Here is a 19718-nt window from a genome sequence, read left to right as displayed (position 1 = left end):
TCTTGTCCTAGAATACGCATGCTGGCTGACAAGGAGAAAATGGACTGGGTAGTGGAACGATTATACCCACCGCTTCCAATGGCTGGTGGTAAGAAGATACGATATTATGAACACGGTTTTTTCTAGCTTCATTCGTAGTAGGGAATAAACAAAATTCTTCTGGCTTTTCATACCAGAGCTCATTTATATCCAAAGAACTCGGGAAGATGGCATTGCCTACGTTGTTTTCAGTGGTTTGAGAGGTGGGGGAGCTTCCTAGAGCCTAACTCAGCAGAATGGGAACGGACAATTTCGAAAATCAACATGGTAGAGCTCAGGGCTGCATTCGTTTTCACTGCTCGTATATACTTGCATCATTATCTTCTCAAGCAGAATGAGCACCCATGGCTTGAGCCACCACGTTCTGCACCATCTTTTCGACGATAGACTTGAGGGCGGGCTCGCTGCCGGGTTCGCCACCAACGCCGGCGCCGCCGACCTTGGCACTCATGTAGCCCTGCATGCTCTTTTCGGCGTACTTGGCCAGCACGTCGACTTCGATGTTAACCGTGTCCCCGGGCTTCTTGCCGGCCACGACGACCTTCTCCTGCGTGTAGGCAATGAGCATGACCTCGAACCAGCCGGCGGCGTCGTCGACCTTGGTCACGGTCAGGCTCGTGCCGTCAATGGTGACGTAGCCCTTGAAGACGATGTAGCGCAGCATGTCCTGCGCCTCGGGCCGGAAGCGGAAGGTCAGGGCGTTGCCGTCGGGGGTGACGGACTCGACGGCCGCCGTCGTGTCGACGTGGCCCTGGACGAAGTGGCCGCCCATGCGGGTGTCGGCGCGCACGGCGCGCTCGAGGTTGACGCGCGAGCCCTGGCTCAGGCCGCCCAGGTTCGTCAGGCGCAGCGTCTCGGGGGCGATGCCGACGGTGAAGCTCGGTTTCGGGTCCGCGGCGGGCGTGAGGGAGGTCGCGGTCAGGCAGACGCCGTTGACGGCAATGCTGTCGCCCAGCTGGGCGTCGGAGAGCAGGGTCGAGGCGGCCGGGAGGCTGATGGTCAGGGAGGTGCCGCCGGTGGCATCTTGGGGGTTGAGCTCGGAGACTTCTGTAGGTTTGGGGAGGGGAGAGCGGGAGTTGAGCTTTGGGTTCTTCGTCTCTTCTGCTAGGTGGCTTCTGGGGCGGGCATGGGAAAGAACGTACCCCCTATCTCCTCGACGAGGCCGGTGAACATTGTGGTGGTTTGCTGGCGACGATGGGTTCCAATGGCTCTGGATAGACAGCCCCTTGCGTACGTAGTAGTACGCAGTCGTGGTGATGACGGTTGCTAAAGGGCTCAGTTGCTCTATGTAGATATGTACTCACTTACCTTACTCGCGCCGCCTCTGACGGACCCCACCGAAAGTTGGTGATGGCCGTACCACTCCACTTTAATACATATTCCCATCCCATTGGGAAGTGAGTTTGGGCATGTGAACGAATTGGCGGCAGCCTCTTGATCTACTGTACCTTGCCGTAGCTAATGTAGGCCTAGGTCATCCTAAGTTCCAATGGTAGCTGGGGAGCAACCTAGCGTCCTCGCTTGATACTATGGTGTAGCCTAGTCAGCATCAGTTGCGAAGTAAATATTGACAGATATCATTTTAAAGCTGCATAAAAAGCACTACTGCAATGCACAAGAGAATTCAAGGATCGGGGAGTCGGCCACTGTGAACATGGACATCGCTGTTTCAAACCCGCCCCAAAGGTCCCCCAAAGGTCCCCCAAAGAAAGGTCCCCAAAGGTCCCCATCCCCATACCGACAAATATGAGGATGCTAGACATCAATTTGATCCTACCTATTGCGTGCGTACCGTACCCGTACCTCAGCTGCAATTTGATGCCAGGTGTTTGTTATTCGGCCGGCATCGGACCAAACTCCCAGCTGGTTGGTTCATGATGTAGGCAGGTATCCAGATATTACAATTGATGCCTGCCTGCCTCATTACCTGCATCCAATGCCTACCACGTAACCATAGGCCGCACCCGGGAGGATCAAATTCCACGACCACTGTGCCACTGCTGTCGCGCGCTGCCGGTTTAGCCGGGGTGACGTAAAGGGTGTGACTGGCAGTTGGTCCCAGTTGGCTTGGCTGAGCCGGCCTATGGCATTGTAGGGCTGACCGTGCGTCGTCTTGCGGTGCGGCTCTCGAAGTGGACCGGCTTGCGTATCCCCCAATTCTCAGGGTCCTTGGGTCCTTGGGTCCTTGGGTCAAGTCGGAACGCGTGTGAACAGACTGCCGCAGCGTTGCTTACCTTACCTGCCGGGCTTCCTCTGCTTTAGGTTACCAACAACCTTCCTTTCATCACCTGCATACTGCCTAACCTGATCCATTCTCGACGGTGGGCTGGGCTATCTCGGGCAAGACATATATAGCACCAGCAGCACATCGCAGATCACGTTCACCGCTTCCTTCGAAGCGGGGAGCCTTCTATTCTTATGTCGTCGTCGTCGTCCGAGATGTTTTTGTTCAAGAGGCAGGGCACCTTTGGCGATCGGGACCAGACCGTCTTGAACAGGACCTTTCACGACAAATACGTAGTTCACTACGATTTCAGTGACACCGGTTCGTCTACTCCCATCCGTCCAGCCATCCATCTATCCATTCATCCAGCACCCCCACTCCTGCCGTCGGCGGAGATACAAACATGCACACCACACCTATGTTTTCGTGATCCCGATTCCTAATGCTCTTGGCAGACGATGAGACGGCCAAAGAGGAGTTCCAGACTCTGATCAGTGACCTGGAGGAGGCCGGCCTGCAGACTGAAGTCCGTGCTGGCGCGGACCATTCGCTCCTGGTCTTCGTCAGAGTCCCTCAAGAATTGCTCAATGATACGATGCACAAATCCAGGTAAGCATGCATCGGGCTGAGCCCTCCATCTCGTTCTGTAGTACACTTGCAGTATATTGACTGAACGGGGGGACTATAGAGTCAAGGACTGGCTATGGGGAATCACTTCGGAGCGGCCTGAAATCGGCCAAAGGCAACAGAGAGATGCATTGCCAGGCACTTTTGAGGCCGAGGGTGTCCTCTCCGTCTATCATCTTGTCAACTGGCAGAAGGAGCAAGGCGGTGCTGCTATCACTCCTGGCCTCGGCAAGTGGCAGAACGTCAAGGCCATCTTCCCCATCCACAATGGGCCAGCCAACAAAAAGTTGCTTAAACACTTGAGCCAGAAGATGTTCCTTGATAAGGAGGACTTCGACCAGATACGCAATTTGTTCGGTGCCAAGGTCTGTCCAAGCTGCTCTCGCGTTCTTCTCTTAGACCAAGACTAACCTTGTTGGATGGTCCTAGGTTGCCTTCTACTTTGCTTACATGCAGACATATCTGCTCTTTTTGACCTTCCCGGCCGTCACAGGCGTTTTGGCCTGGGCCTTCCTACCCAAGTACTCTCTCGTCTACGCCATTGTCACCCTTCTCGGGTGTACCATCTTCCTGGAGTACTGGAAGATCCAGCAAGATGATTTGAGTATCCGCTGGCACGTCCGTGGGGTGGGCTCTCTGAAGCAAAACCGGCCCACCTATCACTACGAAAAGGTTGTCGTGGACGCAGCAGGCAGAAAAAAGCATCTCTACCCCAGGTGGAAATCGATAATGAGGCAAATGGCCCAGATCCCGTTCTTTGTCCTCGCCGTCCTGGTACTTGGTCTTACCATCACCGCCGTCTATGCTATGGAGATTCTTCTCTCGGAGGCGTACCAAGGCCCATATCAGTCTTACCTGGTAAGTCGCTGTCAGTCTCCCGCGTCGAAAGGGACAGCTAACTCATGATTACAGGAATATGTCCCAACTCTGGTGCTGGCCGCATGCCTGCCTTACACTAGATCTTTTCTGGAGGACTTCGCCACCACACTGGCCGACTTCGAGAACCACCGCACGCAAGATTACTACGAGATGTCCGTCACACAAAAGACCTTTGTCCTCAGCTTCATCGTACAGTATTTCCCCATCTTGCTCACTGCGTTTGTCTACGTGCCCTTGGGGGGTTCGCTCGTCCCTTGGATGCAGAACCATCTGCCTGCCCATGTAGGAGAAAAGCTCAACGTTGAGCCGTTCGAGGAAGACTCAAATCGCTTGCGGAACGAAGTCATTGCCCTTACGGTGACTGGGCAAGTGTCGGACATGTTCGAGGAGATGGTTATGCCGTACTTGATGCACAAGCTGCGAGGGTGGTGGCACCAGTACAAATTCTGGAACTCCAACCATGGTGCCTTCCAGGCCCTCGCACCCGATGATCCAGCAGAGGAGGCTTTCCTGCGAAGCGTCCGTCAGCAAGCCAGCCTGGAGCCGTACAATGTACAGGACGACATATCCGAGATGGTGATCCAGTTCGGGTACCTTGCGCTATTTTCGCCCGTGTGGCCACTGGTGTCGGTGGGCTTCTTCATCAACAACTTGATCGAACTCCGGTCCGACTTCCTCAAGATCTGCCTTGAACACCAGCGGCCTCATCCCATTCGCATGGATGGCATCGGCCCATGGATCAACTCGCTCGATGCGCTAACCTGGATGGGGAGCATCTGCACGGCAGCGATTGTGCACATGTTTGGTACACAGCACCACGAAGGAACCACCATGCTGGAGCGGTGGGGAGGGGCGTCGTGGTGGTCACTCCCGATCACCATCTTCATCAGCGAACACACATTCCTTCTGTTGCGATGGGTCGTGCGCTCGGTGCTCCAGAAAGTCGGGTCCGAACAGATCCGGCGCGAGCGCGACGAACGGTATGCTCTCCGGAAGAAGTATGTCGAGGAGCTGGAACAGTCGAGCAAGCAGAGGGACGCACTGGACGTGGGCTTGATGGAACGGCGCAAGTCGGTACGGATGGCCGACCCCGACCTCTTCTGGACCAAGCAAGCGCGAGAAGGGGTCAGCGACGTGGTGGGCATCAAGCTCATCGAGGCGTTGGGCCGTACCAGGAACGGGGGTCTGTCTACCAAGGAGGACTGACGGCACACCCGTACGCCCAGTGGCAGTCGCAGCGGCGGTGGCAACGCAAAACAACTCAGTGAAGACCTAGTTTTGTACAACCTGACCAAGGTACACATTGCTTGAATTTCCTTTACTAGTCATCATCCATTCGAAGCAGCCTATGCTGCAACTACCGCTTTGTTACTATGTACATATGTTCTAGATAGACACATGTAGGGATTTGAGAAAAAGAGGCCAATCAATAAATCACCATATATATATATATATATATTTTGTTTTTTTGGCAAAAAGGGGATGAACAAAGAAGAAGGTTTCAGTAATGGAAGCAACGAGGCAGGTGATGGCTGCCTATACTGAGATAAGTGGACCGGACGGAGTAATGGAGTAACGGAGTAATGGAGTAATTACACCTCCAAAAACCCCGAGCGTCGCCGTGCTGCTGACGGCTTACATCCCTCCCGTCAAAGCAACGTCGTTGGCCACAACTTGCTGTATAAGTACGTCAGACTGAATGTGTAGGTATTCAAGAAGATGGTTTGGCGTGTAATCGCTGAGTGACTTTCCAGCAATGGAGCCCACGTTGGGCGACAAGGTCGCCTTTTTCCAAGAGCTCAAAGCCTTCCAAGCCGAAGATGGCGATGAGAATAGCTGGGTCAAAGAGGACCCCCATCGCAACGCGGCCAAGGCCTTCATGAAGGCTGCTGCGAACAACCCTTTCCTCGCGTCCACGCCTGCCAGGAGCGCGTCGGATTCCGTCATCCAGAGAACAAAGAACCACGAACCCAGTGGCATCATCAAAAGCACGCCTCCCAACTCTCATCTCGTCCCACACCTCCGCAAAACAGCCTCGGAAGTGATTGATCTGTTTACTATTTCAGACACGCCCATTCCAGACTCCACAAAGGCAAGCACCAAACATCAGCCCCAGAGGAGAGTGTCAGACAGACTACTTCGTCGCCGTGCTTCAGGCTCCCCATCCGCATCCGTGCAAGAGACCCCCTCCTTCAAGATGCCCAAGCGCAAGAAGGACGCGCCCATCAAGATGGTGCCGGGAGCCGACCGCTGCTTTGCCGGCCTGTCTTTTTTCTTTTTCCTAACAGCGACGCCAACGGTGTACGGAAGAAACGCATCGACAAAGCGAGGGAGTACGGGGCGATTTGGACCCGGTCCCTCAAAGATGCGACCCATGTCATCGTGGACAAGGGACTTACCTACGCAGACCTCGAACCGCTGTTTGAGGGCGACGGCGATCCCTCCAAAAAGATTGTGGTCAACGCTGACTTCCTCATTGACAGCTGGACGCACCGGGTACTGGTACCGCGTAACCAAGACAAGTACCAGGTGCCAGGAAAGCCTGCTTCACAGCAAGACAACGCTGATCCTCCTGAGCCTTCCCAGAGCTCAGGCCAATCCTTAGTCTTGAAGGAACGGCGGTCCAAGAGGATACGTCTGTCATCTCAGAACACTACTCGGGGTAGTTACTCGGCCTCTCAAGCAGCTGCGCAGTCCACAGAAGATGTAGTTGTACCATCTACGCAGCCGGTTGCGGCTTCGAGATCTCGAGCGGATCCAAGCGGCTCAACCACGTCCGATGAAGGCAACCCTGTCGGCAGTGTACGTAAAAGTCAGAGAGGCTCTCAGTCAAGAATGGCATCTGAGGTGGACAGCGAGAGGTCTTCGTTTGAAGATGAGTTGTCTCAATGCATAGGCCACATCATGGAATTTGGCGATGACGTCGTGATTCCCGGCGAAGACGAAGACGGGTCACCTGAACCCGAGGATGGTGAAGAATCCAAGGGACCTGAAGACATCGATGATGGGAAGGAACCCTACCGCTCCGAAGACGAACGGCCGGCCAAGAAAACTAGGACTTCTCGCACGAGCGCGAAAGCAGCAAAAGGTGCCGTGGGCTGGCAATCATCGTTCGCTTGCATGAAAGGGGGCCTCAGGGGGGTCGAATCGAAGAACCCCAACGCGGAGACAATCAACGTTCTCTTAGAGCTTGCAGATCAATACGCGAAGATGGGAAGCGAGCCCTGGCGCACAACGGCATACCGCAATGCTGCAGGTGCGCTCAAGCAGCAGTCTGTCAAGATCCTTACATTTGCGCAGGCCATCGCCATAAACAATATCGGAGAGTCCTCGGCCGAGAAGATCGAGGAGATCGCCAAGACAGGCCGCGTGCAAAAGCTCCAGAATCTCCAGAATCTCCTGAACGACCCTATGATCAAACTGCGGGGGTTGTTCACCAATATCTACGGCGTAGGACCCAACCAGGCAGACCGCTGGATCAGGCAGGGGTACCGAACGCTCGACGACATCCAGGAGAAAGCGCACTTGACAGCCAACCAGAGGATCGGCCTCGAACGATACGACGACCTCAACACGCGCATCCCGCGCAAAGAGGTGGAAGCTCTGGGGGCCCATGTCGTGCGAGCTGCCCGGGCGATAGATCGCGATGTGCAGCTGATCATTGGAGGGAGCTACCGCCGCGGCGCCGACAGCTCGGGCGATATTGACATAATCATCACCAGGCAAGGCACGTCGAGCACGAGTCAACTCGTCGGCTTCCTGGACGAGCTCGTATCCAAGCTTACCGATGAGGGCTTTCTGACCGTGGCCCTGGCGGCGCACAGCAAGAACCGCGTTGACGATGGCCACGGTAGTAAATGGCACGGTTGCTGTGTGCTGCCCAAGGACGATTATCCCGGTGATGCCAGCGCCGAGGTCGACGACAACGATGGCAACGTCAACAAAAACAAGGAGGAATGGCATCCGCTCTGGCGTCGTATTGACCTACTGCTCGTCCCCGAGTCCCAGCTTGGGGCCGCCCTCATCTATTTCACCGGCAACGATATATTCAACCGGAGCATGCGGCTGCTGGCCCAGAAGAAGGGCATGCGCCTCAACCAGCGGGGCCTGTACAAGGACGTGCTCCGCGGCAAGGGCAACGTCAAGATCACTGAGGGCGAGCTTGTGGAAGGCGAGGATGAGCGCAAAATCTTCCGGCATCTAGGCGTGCATTGGCGCGAGCCACACGAGCGTTGGTGCTGAGCGGATTAGACCGAACGACGGATCAGGGGCTATTTTTGTTTGTTTTCTGGCATGCGTTGGTTTCCTTTTTGGTGGAGATTTGAGAGATACCCCCCCCCATTAGACAGGAGCAGTCCCAAGGTCTAAGAGTGTTCTGAACAACATACACGAATTCTCTTCGAGTGTTACCTAGGTAGACATCATCATAAGAGGGTCGTAGCCAGCGACGAAATAGATGCATACAGTATTATATGGTAACTTTTGGAAGGCGCTATACTACATACAGATGGTGAAGCCGAGAAAAGAAATATATAAGTCCAGAAATCCTCCAACTCCCCCTATATATGACACAAAAGACCTGCAGGCCTCATGAGCAGGTTTCCTAGTTGCCCATGTCGCAGTATCCCACCTTTTTCACTTGGCCTATACCACATGCCACCCCTTGAAACGACGGTTCGGGCCACACACAGCTGTCGTTCATCCGTCATCTGGATAGATTTTATCATACCATACTCCTCTTAGCTGTGGGCGATTGGTTTATCGGACTGGGACTAGACCGCCCCTGGTCCATAGATAGTCACCGGGCATGCGGCTGCTGTTGCTGCTGCGCCGATGTTCCGGCGTAGATGCGCGTGTCCATGAGTGGTATCGAGTTCTTCTCGCGGGGGTCAAAGGGGTTCACGTCGGCGGAGTAGTGGCTCGCGGCCTCGCCCTCGGCATCAGCGTCGTTGGGCACCTCGCGGGTCAGCTCGACGTAGTCGTAGGCAAACTCTCCAATCTCGGCGTCGTCGATGCCCAGGATCTCGGCGTCCTCGGTGGCGCGCAGCTGCAGGCCGGGAATCAGGTTCAAGATGAAGAGGATACAGCACGTGCCAACAAACGAGTATGTTCCGCCGGCGAACGAGTCGGCCAGCTGGTATGCCAGCTGGATCCAGTGCTGGTTGAGCCAACCGCCCTCGATGGTCTGGATGTTGTCCAGGTGGGCGATGTCGGCACGCGCGAAGAATGCTGTGAGGATGTTGCCCACTAAACCCCCTATCCCGTGCACGGCGAAGATGTCGAGGGCGTCGTCGATACCGATAAGGAACTTGAGCTTCGTAGCGTAGTTGGCGAAGCCAGCCCCGAGAATTCCGTACGGAACGGCCGCCCACGAGGGTACGTAACCTAAAATGGTTATCATGTCAGTACACCTTCTCAAGGCGACACATCGGTGCTCTCCATCTATATAGAAACGTACCTGAGCCTGGCGTGATGGCGACAAGCCCCGCAACGACACCAGAACAGAAACCGACAGTGGACCACTTGCGCTCCAGTCGGTAATCGAGGACACACCATGTTATACCCCCCACGCAAGCAGCAAGGTTCGTGACGAAAGCAGCCATGACGGCGCGTAGGTTGGCCGAGAGAGCAGATCCGGCATTGAAGCCAAACCAGCCAACCCAGAGGAAGACGGTGCCGATGACAATGTGCGTAACATTGTGCGGTCTATAGTTGAGCTCGTGGGTCCCGTGTCCTCGTCGCTTTCCCAGCATCATCGAGTAGGCCAGGGCCGCAGCGCCTGATGCGATATGCACAGGAGTACCACCAGCGAAGTCAAGGCCGCCCATTTTGTTGGACCAGCCGCTCGGGTTCCAGGTCCAGCAGGCAATCGGATCATAGATGATAGTGGCCCAGACAAACATGAAGACAACGCAAGGGAGCATACGACCGCGCTCAGCAACAGCGCCCGTGGCCAGGGCTACCGTGATGGCGGAAAACATGCCCTGGTAAATGGCGAAAAGCAGATCCGGGATCCTGTCGGAGCCAACAGAGGGTTGGGCGAGGACATCCTTGAAGCCAAAGTTTGCCAGGTTGCCAATATAGGGGCCGGCCGTGTGTGAGAAGGTTAGGGAGTAGCCCCAGAAGAACCATTGGAAGGAAGATACGGCCGTGGCCATGATGGAGAGCCAAATGAGCGAAAGTGCCGACTTTCTTCGGGCAAGACCCGAGTAGAAGAAACTAGAGGGGTCGTGTTAGTTGCTGCCATGGCGATACTGTCTGCTATCCGGTGTACCTACCCAACACCCGGTATCATCAGCAGAACGAGAGCTGTTGCTGTGATCATCCATCCGATATCGCCGCTCTGTCATCACCAAGGTCGTTGTCAGAACACAGGACTGTGGCGGTTTGGGGTCAGGTGTATCGTACCTCATACCAGATGTTGAGATTCTCCGTCATGGGATCACCGCCTTGTGCGCCTGTGCCATTGTATGGCGCCTTGACGACATAGTTCAATGCGTCCAGGTCGATGCCCTCGAGTACCTCCATGCCGACGGTATTGAAGCCGGCCAGGAGCGAAACTTCAAGAATGAGAATATACAGATCGGATTTGGCGTAACAACAAGGAAGGGGGGGGTACCACGGTTTCTTATGACCAAGAAGGAGTCCAGGTGCGTGGGGTAGCAAGACTAATAGCCTGGCTTGCTATTGCTACAGTAGCCTAGGTGAGGGCCAAGGACGACAAGGTAGCTTGCGGGATGGGCTGATGTCGTAACGGGCGAGGCGGGCGTAGTGTGTGAGAAAGGTACTCGCGCTGCAGAAGAAGCAACTTCTCCGGCAGCCAATCACACCTCACACCGCTCTCGCCGTGTACAAGCGTGGCCGAGAGAAACACTGCACAGCACTAGCTGCTTGGGAGGCGTTGCACAGGAGAGTGACGATGGAAGAAAAGGACGGCGGGACAAATTGTTTCGGATGGTAACGGGGAAGGATGGATGCCCAGGAGAGCAAAAGGACGGGAGACACAAACTGCAGGGGTTTTTTTTCTTGATATTTCTAACTCTTGGGTAGTATGACCATGATGGAATCTCACCAGACAACATTATTGCTTACTTCCTCTCTCCTGACTCTGTCGCTCACTCACATCGAAGGACGAGCACTGCATGGATTATTGCAAATTGCCGGATCAGTACGATCGGCTTCTGGTTGGCACTGCGCTCTTGGCCCACCGCTCCCCAAGAGAATGGAAGATTGAGAAGAAGGCTTGCAGACGGTGTCATTGGCCGACAGCCAAAAAGGAGACTCTGTCCTGGGCAGGGAACGTCGGTAGGCAGTGGCCAAGAGCCCATGGCATGAATGAGAGAAAGCGAAAACGGTCACAAAGTGAGGGCCCAATGGACAATGAAGATGCCGGATGCGCAGCAGGAAGGATCGACGAGAGCCTGTTGCCAATGGGGCTAAACCCGACTGGGCAGCCCCAAGACTCACCTCGCCGTGTCACAAGATAAGACGGCGCAGCCCCATTGGCCAGAAGGGAGCATGGCCCGACTCGATATCATATCCCATCCCATCTCGCCTCGCCCTCTCGTCCCTGCGTCTTCTTGCCCAATTGAGCAATTGAGCCGATTGTAGGGTCCGGATTGCACCCAGCGCATGGAGGAGGCCATCCATGAGTCCAATTGACTACCTACCTTGCCATCAATTGAACTCTCCTACTGCAGGCCTTGTGTGGTAATTGCGGCAGTGTCACCGTAGATACCACCTAACGAAACATGCATACAAGCATATGTACATACTGTCATCTATATATATATACATATATATATATTACATATGCATACTTCCCAGGTAAATCCCCGTTAAGGTTAGTAAGGGTAGAGTAAGCCCAGTCCATCCAAAAAAAAAAAAAAAAAAAAAAAAGACAGAACGGCCGTTGTACTACCACACCCGTGGCTCTGCAGGAGACGAGAGAAGAAGGAATTAGAAACCGTAAGACTATAGACTAGAAAAATAGAGAGAGGGAGGGAGGGAGGGAGATACCATGCCACCTGTCCGGAATCACTTTAACCTTATTCTTAAGGTCCCCTGAAACCGTTCCTGGCATGCCGTGGCAAGCAAACTTGCCCGGGCCGTTTACAAAAGACAGGTCGGTAGAAGGGTCCAAGCAAACTGCAGGTCGTGCCTTTACTTCAATCCATCCACCCTAACCGTACCTCACCTCCGGCTCAGGCACATGCATTGCATGGTATGACGCTTCCTCCTCCCCGAGGTAACACGATACCGAACTACCTACATGAGCCACTTCATTTATGCAGCCTACGCTCCTGGTAGGTTTTCTATCGCCGGCTGTTCCATCTCGCTTACTGTCTATGTAAGTATATATCCTCGCCGTAGACCAAGATTAAACCCATTACGAGTAGATACATGCTGTTCAGGAACCAAGGGCTCTCCAGCGGTGCATACCTGCCAAAGTCCAGCTTACTTTCCCCCTTTTCAACTCATTCATTCCCGGTACCCAAGTCCTGCCACGGGCACCCGGCCAGTCGGTACTCCCGTCGTTGCCCTTGTCCGGAAGGTGTCCATTCGCGAACCTCTAGCCTATATCGTACACATATATACCCCCGGGAGGACGGAGTACCTTGTCTGATCTAGGGGCTCAATAGGTAGTGTCCAGACCAGTCCGGGCCGATAAAACCCCCCTCGTCCATTACGAACCTGCAGGGAAAGGGGTGGTTTCCGGAGACAAAATCTGGAAAATTGATCGCATGCTTCTGGCATGATTCTGACCCTACCACCAGAATTCCATGTGTTTATCCTTTCCCACACGTTCGACGCTCTCATGTCTTGTCTTGTTTCACAAGTGGCGGGTGGCTGGACCCGTGGGGGATCGATTACATGCTGCCCCCAAATGATGGATCAGAACTACCCAACAGCCGCTGCTACTTCACCTTTGCAGACAGAACGAGCTGCGGCTTTCGCTGAAAGCGTTTCACTCACTTCTTGTCCAATCTGCGTCCCATGTCGACTGAATCACCCATTCTTCTACTTCGCACTCTTTCCATGCATCATATGCGGGTATGGCCAAATTATGGAATATTATTTCCTATCCCAGAGGTATACACTTCAAGAAAAGGCATTCCTCGTAGTTTACACGGACTCGAATGTGCATAATTCTAAGTAAGGGGTCAAAATGAAACGCAAGCTATGTATGTCGTTTCAATGTTATCGCATCTTGCAAATAGAGAAGGGAAGAAGCTCATTACCTCTCCTATTATTACCAACCCATCGCACCAATCGCCGTTGTATTAACAATGGGCTTAGTCTGGGGATTATTATCTGGCCATATTGGCCTATAGGCGCAACCGTGATGTTGCGTAAATACTACCACTGGCACACTCCTTTTAAGGAATACCTCAGAGGGCGTAGAGGTCAAAATGTGACGTCGCTCTGCCCCAGCTTGCCAGCTCGGCGTTGCTCTTGGCAGCCTTAACGTAGGAGCTCACTATGCTGATCTTCAAGCCGTCTACCTGGCTGGGTTCCACGACCGTTCCGTTGCTGGCAGCAATGCGTAGCTCAAGGTTATTTCGCAAGTATGCCTCAGCATCCGCCGAGTCAAGACTCTGTAGCTTCTCGTCATAGACACGGTTAATGAGCGTCGAAGTCAGAGGAATAGTTCCAGTTATCAGTCGCCTTTGCTTGCCAGATCCCGCCATGTGCCCAGCGAATATTCCCAAACTGCCAGCGAGACCAGGGCTTGAACCCCATGCCGAAATATCATCGGGAATTCTTCCCAGGAATAGATAGATTCTGAACGAAGTGCCCATGGCGTGCTTGTTCACGACAATGTTCGCAACCCAGTCGCGATAGCGACCGGCCTTGATGATTCGGTTAACGAAAGGCACATCAGAACTGCCCTTATTCCAAATTGCCCCTTTTGTGCGCTTATTAGGTCCCATTCCCGAACTGGTCGAGTTCATAAAACCTTCTCTTCTCAGATGGCGTCGGCGCCCGGGGTCGATGGACATTGTGGCCGCGCTGAAGTCTGTGTAGAGTTTGTTGATGGCCATGATGACCTCCGATCGATTCTTGGAGGCGACCTCGGAATACGTATAGTTGAAAACTTGGTGATCTCGTACCATATCCGAAGTCCAAAACTGACCATCGCGGGCAAAGAACGGCGTTAAGTTTGTGCTCGAATTTTGACTGTCCCCATACGAGATGGTACGAGTAGGTTCAACGGCCGCCATTGGCTCAACCCACGAGTCGTTGTGGAGGATCTGCCACATGGCAAATATTCTGTCCACGTTGGCATGGTGTAAGAAGAAGATTGGGTCAAAGGCTGAATAAGCTATGATGGCCATATGACCCGAATCACCACCAGCTGCGAGGTGGATAGTGTCATGGAGAGACTCGATCGAGTCGTATGAATGGTTGCTAGCGTCCGGTATCCAGGCTTCATTGCTCCATGTGCTATAGTTTCCGTTGTTGGCGAACAGGTTGTAGAGGCGAGTCTGGTATTGGGGCAGCCCTGCGTCCAACATGCGTGCAACATCGGAATTATTCGAGATGGCGTTCGGGCTGTTAGAAGGGGTTGGAGCACGCTTCGTGTTGTTCCATTCAAAGAACTGAGTTGTCATCAGCGATCGTTGCCTTGGCCCTGGCGAAAACAAAGATAAAACTTACTGGAAATTCGGGGAATACCGAAGGGTCCAGTGGCTTGAAGGTGAAGGTGAACAGGGGGTTGGCAATAAGCTGCAGTCCATTGGGGCCGTCTGCCACGATATCGGGTTGACCACCGACGCTGTAAGGAAGCAAACTCTGGTTACTAGGCGGCATGGCCGCCCAGTCCCAGTAGGGCATGCGGAAGGTCTGGGCAGCTTGTTGGAATCGAATCTGTCGTGGGCCTGCGGGATAGAGAGACGCGATGAACTGGATAATGTTATACATTACTTGCTGAATATCACATGTCAGTATTGTGTAGACATTGGTACATGACAATGCTAACCTCGAAGTAAGCCAGATAGGGGCGATGCCAAGTCGGGAAGAGGTTGGATACATGGGTGCAGTAGCCGTTCAGGCCGCCATCTGGCAGTGCCTGGACGCCGCCGTAGTCAACAAATGGAGCTGCGTGTATGCCTGCGAAGCGTCAATTACGATATCACACACAGGATAGGATCGATCAAGTGCCAGGGCTTGACCTACCAGCCATGCGGTACCACGAGTACGGGTCGTCTTGGCTGGTGAACTGCATCCAGTCCAGGGCCAGAATGTACAGACTCCATTGCTCGTGGTATCCCTGAAACTCTCGAATCTCCTTTCGGAGGGGAATGGTTCCGTTGGAACGCGGCACGCCGGTCGTAATTGCTGGTTGGGCAGATTGGCGCTTCTGCAAAGCGTGACGAACATCACGACCATAGTCGTACTTTGCATCAACGAAGGGTATAGTCAAGGCCGAAAGAACCAAGAGGAAGAATAGAAGGAAATCCATGGTCCTTCTCGCAAAAGATAGATAGATGAGGTCGATCGTTTTGGGATGGGGTTGGTAGCGAACGTACGAAAGGCAGCTTTCAGAGATTATGAGGGAGCGAGCGAGAGAGTAGCAGTCATGGGTCAATCCAAAATAGAAACCAGAACGATTCTATCAGGGAATTGAATACAAATGAGGAATCAGAAAACCAACCGCATGTCGAGCGTGGTGACAAGCAAGCTCCGGATAGTTTTGAAGCATTCACCGTCGAGAAGACCGGAAGTGAATAAGTGCAAGTGGTTCCACGAGAACCAATCCTTCCGCGTTAAGAAGGAAGCAGTCGAAATTTAATGGGCCGATCTTTTCAACAGCGCCCGTACGTGTACTTTGGATACGTGCCTGCCTGCCTGCTCTGCCCGCCGGAGAATTTGAAGCTCATCTATCAGGTACACGAGGGAGGTGCGAACAAGACCAATGCTGCTTCCCTTCAAGTTACTTCGAGTATCTGCCATGGTATGATTCACGTACACACTCGTCCATTGATACATCAGATTTTGATGTACGCATATGGCAATGCGCCAGCTCTGCCTGCCTACAAATGATACACACACCTTCGACAGGCTTTCTTCGCTAGCTACTACCAACAACTAAGACTCGTAGCCGCCTCTTCGTTCCAAAAGATTCGCATGGTGATTCAAAAAGACGCCATCAGATACACCACGCTGTCCGACATATGAAGTCCATATTTCCACACTTTAAGGGGGGATATTACGGTTGACCAACTCGGTCTGCCTCCAACGGCTGGCTGCATCTCGGTTTCACCTGTAATCAAACACTTGGCCAACTTGCATCGTACGCCGAAGGGCCACTCCATCAGTATTTCAACATGACTGGGCTATTTCAGCCCTAAGACAGGCCCTCGAGCTCATGTTGCCCTACTCAAGGCTCGGCCGTACCCAGTAGCATGCGAATGTCAACTTCCTTACAACGCAATTTGTTGCACCAGCTGGCATTCGACGACAAAGTCAAAGTAACAACCTTCCAGAATAGCAATCGTATCACCCGCAGCAGAACCCGCAGGATCAAGCCCGGGAATTATCAACCCCCGTAGACTGTGTTTATAAATTTCCAAGAGCCTCTTCTGATAATGCCTGAGGTCCTTTCCTTTATCACATGACCTGTAACTTTGGAAATGGGCCAGGTTTGCCCACTAGGAGATATCGATTTTGTTTGCTACGAAGTTTATTAATTAAACTCAGAGACGAGCAGTTGGCTGACGTATTATTGAACATCGATCACTTATATGGCACGGCTGAGAAAAGAGACACTGTCAGATCCCCAAGACAACGCCAGAGGATTTGGTCGAAAGAGGTAATCTTGGTAGTAGTTCGAAAAACTGGCTCCTGTCCTAGTCCTCCCCTAGTCCTCCCTCAATACTTCTTTGCCAACATAATCTACCTACAGCAACAAGTGAAACATAAATATGGAGTTAAGATGTCCATTGGGCCCTTCCTGCTATGCGGCGTGGAAGATGCCATCTTGTTTCTATGAACCACCCTGACAGAGGCCATAACGAAGACGCCCACCCGAAGACGCAGTTGGCAAAAGGAAACCTCGCGACCACTATGTCGGAAGGATGATGCCGCTTGGGACTTGGCGAGGGAGCGAAAAGTGGCTATGCTTGCTGGTGTAAGAGGCCTCCTACCCACCGGTGCAAGCCAGCTTCATTTTACCGTTTGCGAACTTCAATGCGATCCAACATGCAACGAGAAAGGTGACCACTACGATAATTGAAGAGAGTCTCGCTGTTTGCTTCAAGTGTTTTATTACGTGGGATAGCTAAGCGCCGTGCTCGAATCCCGAGTCATGTAGGCTGTAATTCCTAATAGGGTATCCGTTTCTCGTCTCCATGAATATGTGCATTACTAGCATTCATCGCCTCGCACGGAGGCGGGCCCCGTCCAATTCTCCTTCCTCATCATCGTATCCTGTAGCTTGCTTATTTGTTGGGCGGCGGGCCCTCCGGGGGAGCGTATGTGGCGTTGTTCGCGGTGCTGTCATGCGGGTAGACATTCTTAGGCGCCTGCACGCCCTCATTCTGACCGCTGTAGTAGCCGTTCTGCTGGTAGTTGTTCATGGGATAGGACTGGTTCTGAGCCCCGTAGGCCGGGGGCGGCTGGTGGGCATAGGCCTGTGGGTTGTTCTGGTAGTTGCCGGCCCCGTTACCTGCCATCCATCCAGTGCCGTACATGGGCTGCATGCCGCGGCGACGGCGACGGCGGGAAGTGATGCATCTGTAAGTAGCGCGGGTTAGAGAAACCGTCGGGAACGAAAACTCCAGAAGGGAGAAACTTACGCCAGGATGAAGAAAACGAAGAAGAAAAACACCACTACTATCGCTGCGAAGATCCATCGTCCATAATCACCCCATGTCGATCGGTAACAATCTCCTGCCGCAGCCTCAGCAGCTGAGCAGTAGTATCGTTTGCCGAGGAGCCTGTCTTGGTCGATAAAAGGTGGCATTGATGGATGATGTTTGTTTTCTGTGAAGTCGATTGAAGGAAGGCTTAGGGTATGTTGATTGGAGAAATATGCAGGTTGGTTGAGTTGCGTTGAGTATACGATTATGTAGGTAATCTTAGGCAATTGCAGGGTTGTTTTGATGAGTGACGTAGATGGAGTGTTTGTCGCGTCACAAATATTGCCAGTGCCGGGAGGTTGGCAGAAGACGGGTCTCTGCAAATGTTTTCTACCTGTGGATTCAGGTTCGTTCAAGACCGCAGAAATGTTGGGCGGAAAACAGAAGTGATTACTTGTCGTAAATGGAAGGAGGAATTGAAGAAGGGCGTACGGCACTTATTAAAATACAAGCCCAGCCTTTTCGACGTCTCATATTGTCTCTTCGCTAAGGCAGGATGGCGCGGCGGGCGAATACCAAGGAAACAATCAGGGGGCTGTGCGGGACTTGGCATCCGCCGACGGAGGCACGAAACGGAGTAAACGGCATACGCGTGTGTGTACAACCAGGTAGGTACATGCATCCTGAATCCATTTTCAGGGCTGTGGCAGCTGTAAGTGAAGTTAGCGGTGCTTGCCTAGGACAGTCATTTGGAATCATGGCCATCCCTTGATGGACCGGCAAATGACCAGAACTCTTCCATTCTTTCGCTAGTAGATGGATTGATCAACTGCATACATGTGTATTTGTCAACAAGGCACACCAGCTTCAAGACATCTCCTCTAGCGGCAATTAGCGTCTGGCGAACCTATGTGTGTACATAGGACATGGAACAATCTCGCGATCCTCCAAAGTTGACAGATACTTAAGGCAGAGCGCCGCCGTCAATCGGCGGCGCAGCCCTACCTGACATTGCCCCGAGTTCTTTGGAGCAGGATTCGTCCACCTGCACCGACAAAATGAAGATCCTGTGAGCGCCGCCTCGTCAGCGTCTGTCAAGGTTCTGGTCGACGCGGGCAGCGTGAGCGTGCAGCGATGCCGGGCACTTCCGATCAGCCCTGACCGAACCTTAAGGGGCGTCGAACTACATCGTATTGTTTCTTATGTCATGTCAGTGACGTAGGCTGTGATTCTGTTCAGGACTCACAAACCATATTGCAGAATGTTACAGTACAGATCGTCTAAGTCAAGTACCGTCCCCAGTGGAAGCGGCTGTTGGGTGTTTCGAAACCTTCCTGACCCGTCCATCAGTGTGTATCACCCACTGATTTCCGGAAACGGACTGTAAACAACCCGCAGAGCCGGCGTATGTAGTTTCAATACGGGATATCCATGCATACATGCAAGCATCAGAAACCCTCGCTCATTAGAAACTTTGACAAGGTCCCAATCCTACGGCTCTGACTCCGCCCTGCGGAGCCGTGTGGGTTGAATAGTTCGTGAGTCAGGAGGGAGCACCAGCCCTGCTGGCGGCGGGTCTCCAAGTTGAACGTCCGAATCCCGTATTCAGATATAGGGCCAAATAAGAAAAGGCCGGCTGGATCGTGGAGAAACGCAGCACGTCAACGATCGTCTCCATCCTCCATCCTCCGACCCCCGAGTGCCGAGGGAGGATGGGGCTGGTGAGTGCAGTTGATAACTATCTATCGCCCGGCCTAGCTATCCGGCCGCGCATTATACGATACGAGTGTATTTACTTCCGACTTACCTCGATTTTGTCAGGGTCAACCTGGCCGCTACGAGCGTGTGGCACTAGCGATGCGCGGACACGTCAAAATTCCCCGACCACACTACCATTGGCTGTACTTGGATCAGCGAAGGGAGCGGCAACAACGGGATTCTCTCTGCGCAGTAGTCACCGTACACACCTCTCGCCTAAGTTTGCGTATGTAAAATTGGCAGATTGGCGTAAGAGAGCGAGCGCACCACTCAGACAGGTCCTGCTCTCCTCGCTGCTCCTCCCCTCTCTCTCTTCCTCTCACACACACTCTGGCAAATTGCCCTCAGTGACGGGGGGCAGCAGACCTGTATACTACTTACGGTAG

General features: G+C 53.3%; 6 protein-coding genes across 6 annotated transcripts; 2 read left to right on the top strand and 4 right to left on the bottom strand.

The window, feature by feature from the left end:
• Nucleotides 1–364: 364 nt before the first annotated feature.
• PG986_007696 (Riboflavin synthase) lies at nucleotides 365–1212 on the bottom strand (the record flags this gene model as incomplete). Its single annotated transcript, XM_066843918.1, has 2 exons — nucleotides 365–1086; nucleotides 1182–1212. The coding sequence occupies 2 exons, from the start codon at nucleotides 1210–1212 to the stop codon at nucleotides 365–367; spliced, it is 753 nt and encodes a 250-aa protein (XP_066700030.1).
• Nucleotides 1213–2478: 1266 nt separating this feature from the next.
• PG986_007695 (Anoctamin-10) lies at nucleotides 2479–4975 on the top strand (the record flags this gene model as incomplete). The annotated part of the gene is made up of 5 exons (XM_066843917.1): nucleotides 2479–2584; nucleotides 2719–2872; nucleotides 2952–3255; nucleotides 3320–3748; nucleotides 3803–4975. 5 exons carry the CDS (start codon nucleotides 2479–2481, stop codon nucleotides 4973–4975), a joined length of 2166 nt encoding a protein of 721 aa, XP_066700029.1.
• Nucleotides 4976–5525: 550 nt separating this feature from the next.
• On the top strand, nucleotides 5526–8011 carry PG986_007694 (DNA polymerase IV; the record flags this gene model as incomplete). Its single annotated transcript, XM_066843916.1, has 3 exons — nucleotides 5526–6034; nucleotides 6058–6571; nucleotides 6599–8011. 3 exons carry the CDS (start codon nucleotides 5526–5528, stop codon nucleotides 8009–8011), a joined length of 2436 nt encoding a protein of 811 aa, XP_066700028.1.
• Nucleotides 8012–8567: 556 nt separating this feature from the next.
• PG986_007693 (ammonium transporter) lies at nucleotides 8568–10297 on the bottom strand (the record flags this gene model as incomplete). Its single annotated transcript, XM_066843915.1, has 4 exons — nucleotides 8568–9154; nucleotides 9228–9988; nucleotides 10048–10112; nucleotides 10178–10297. The coding sequence occupies 4 exons, from the start codon at nucleotides 10295–10297 to the stop codon at nucleotides 8568–8570; spliced, it is 1533 nt and encodes a 510-aa protein (XP_066700027.1).
• A 2864-nt stretch (nucleotides 10298–13161) lies between these two features.
• Nucleotides 13162–15236, bottom strand: PG986_007692 (Di-copper centre-containing protein; the record flags this gene model as incomplete). Its single annotated transcript, XM_066843914.1, has 4 exons — nucleotides 13162–14373; nucleotides 14432–14701; nucleotides 14754–14884; nucleotides 14951–15236. 4 exons carry the CDS (start codon nucleotides 15234–15236, stop codon nucleotides 13162–13164), a joined length of 1899 nt encoding a protein of 632 aa, XP_066700026.1.
• Nucleotides 15237–17214: 1978 nt separating this feature from the next.
• Nucleotides 17215–17738, bottom strand: PG986_007691 (uncharacterized protein; the record flags this gene model as incomplete). The annotated part of the gene is made up of 2 exons (XM_066843913.1): nucleotides 17215–17509; nucleotides 17572–17738. 2 exons carry the CDS (start codon nucleotides 17736–17738, stop codon nucleotides 17215–17217), a joined length of 462 nt encoding a protein of 153 aa, XP_066700025.1.
• Nucleotides 17739–19718: the final 1980 nt, after the last annotated feature.

The sequence above is a fragment of the Apiospora aurea genome, assembly GCF_038362705.1.
Source record: "Apiospora aurea strain CBS 24483 chromosome Unknown utg000005l_segment0_segment0, whole genome shotgun sequence".
NCBI classification, from domain to species: Eukaryota; Fungi; Ascomycota; class Sordariomycetes; order Amphisphaeriales; family Apiosporaceae; genus Apiospora; species Apiospora aurea.
This window is presented reverse-complemented; position numbering and strand designations above follow the sequence as displayed.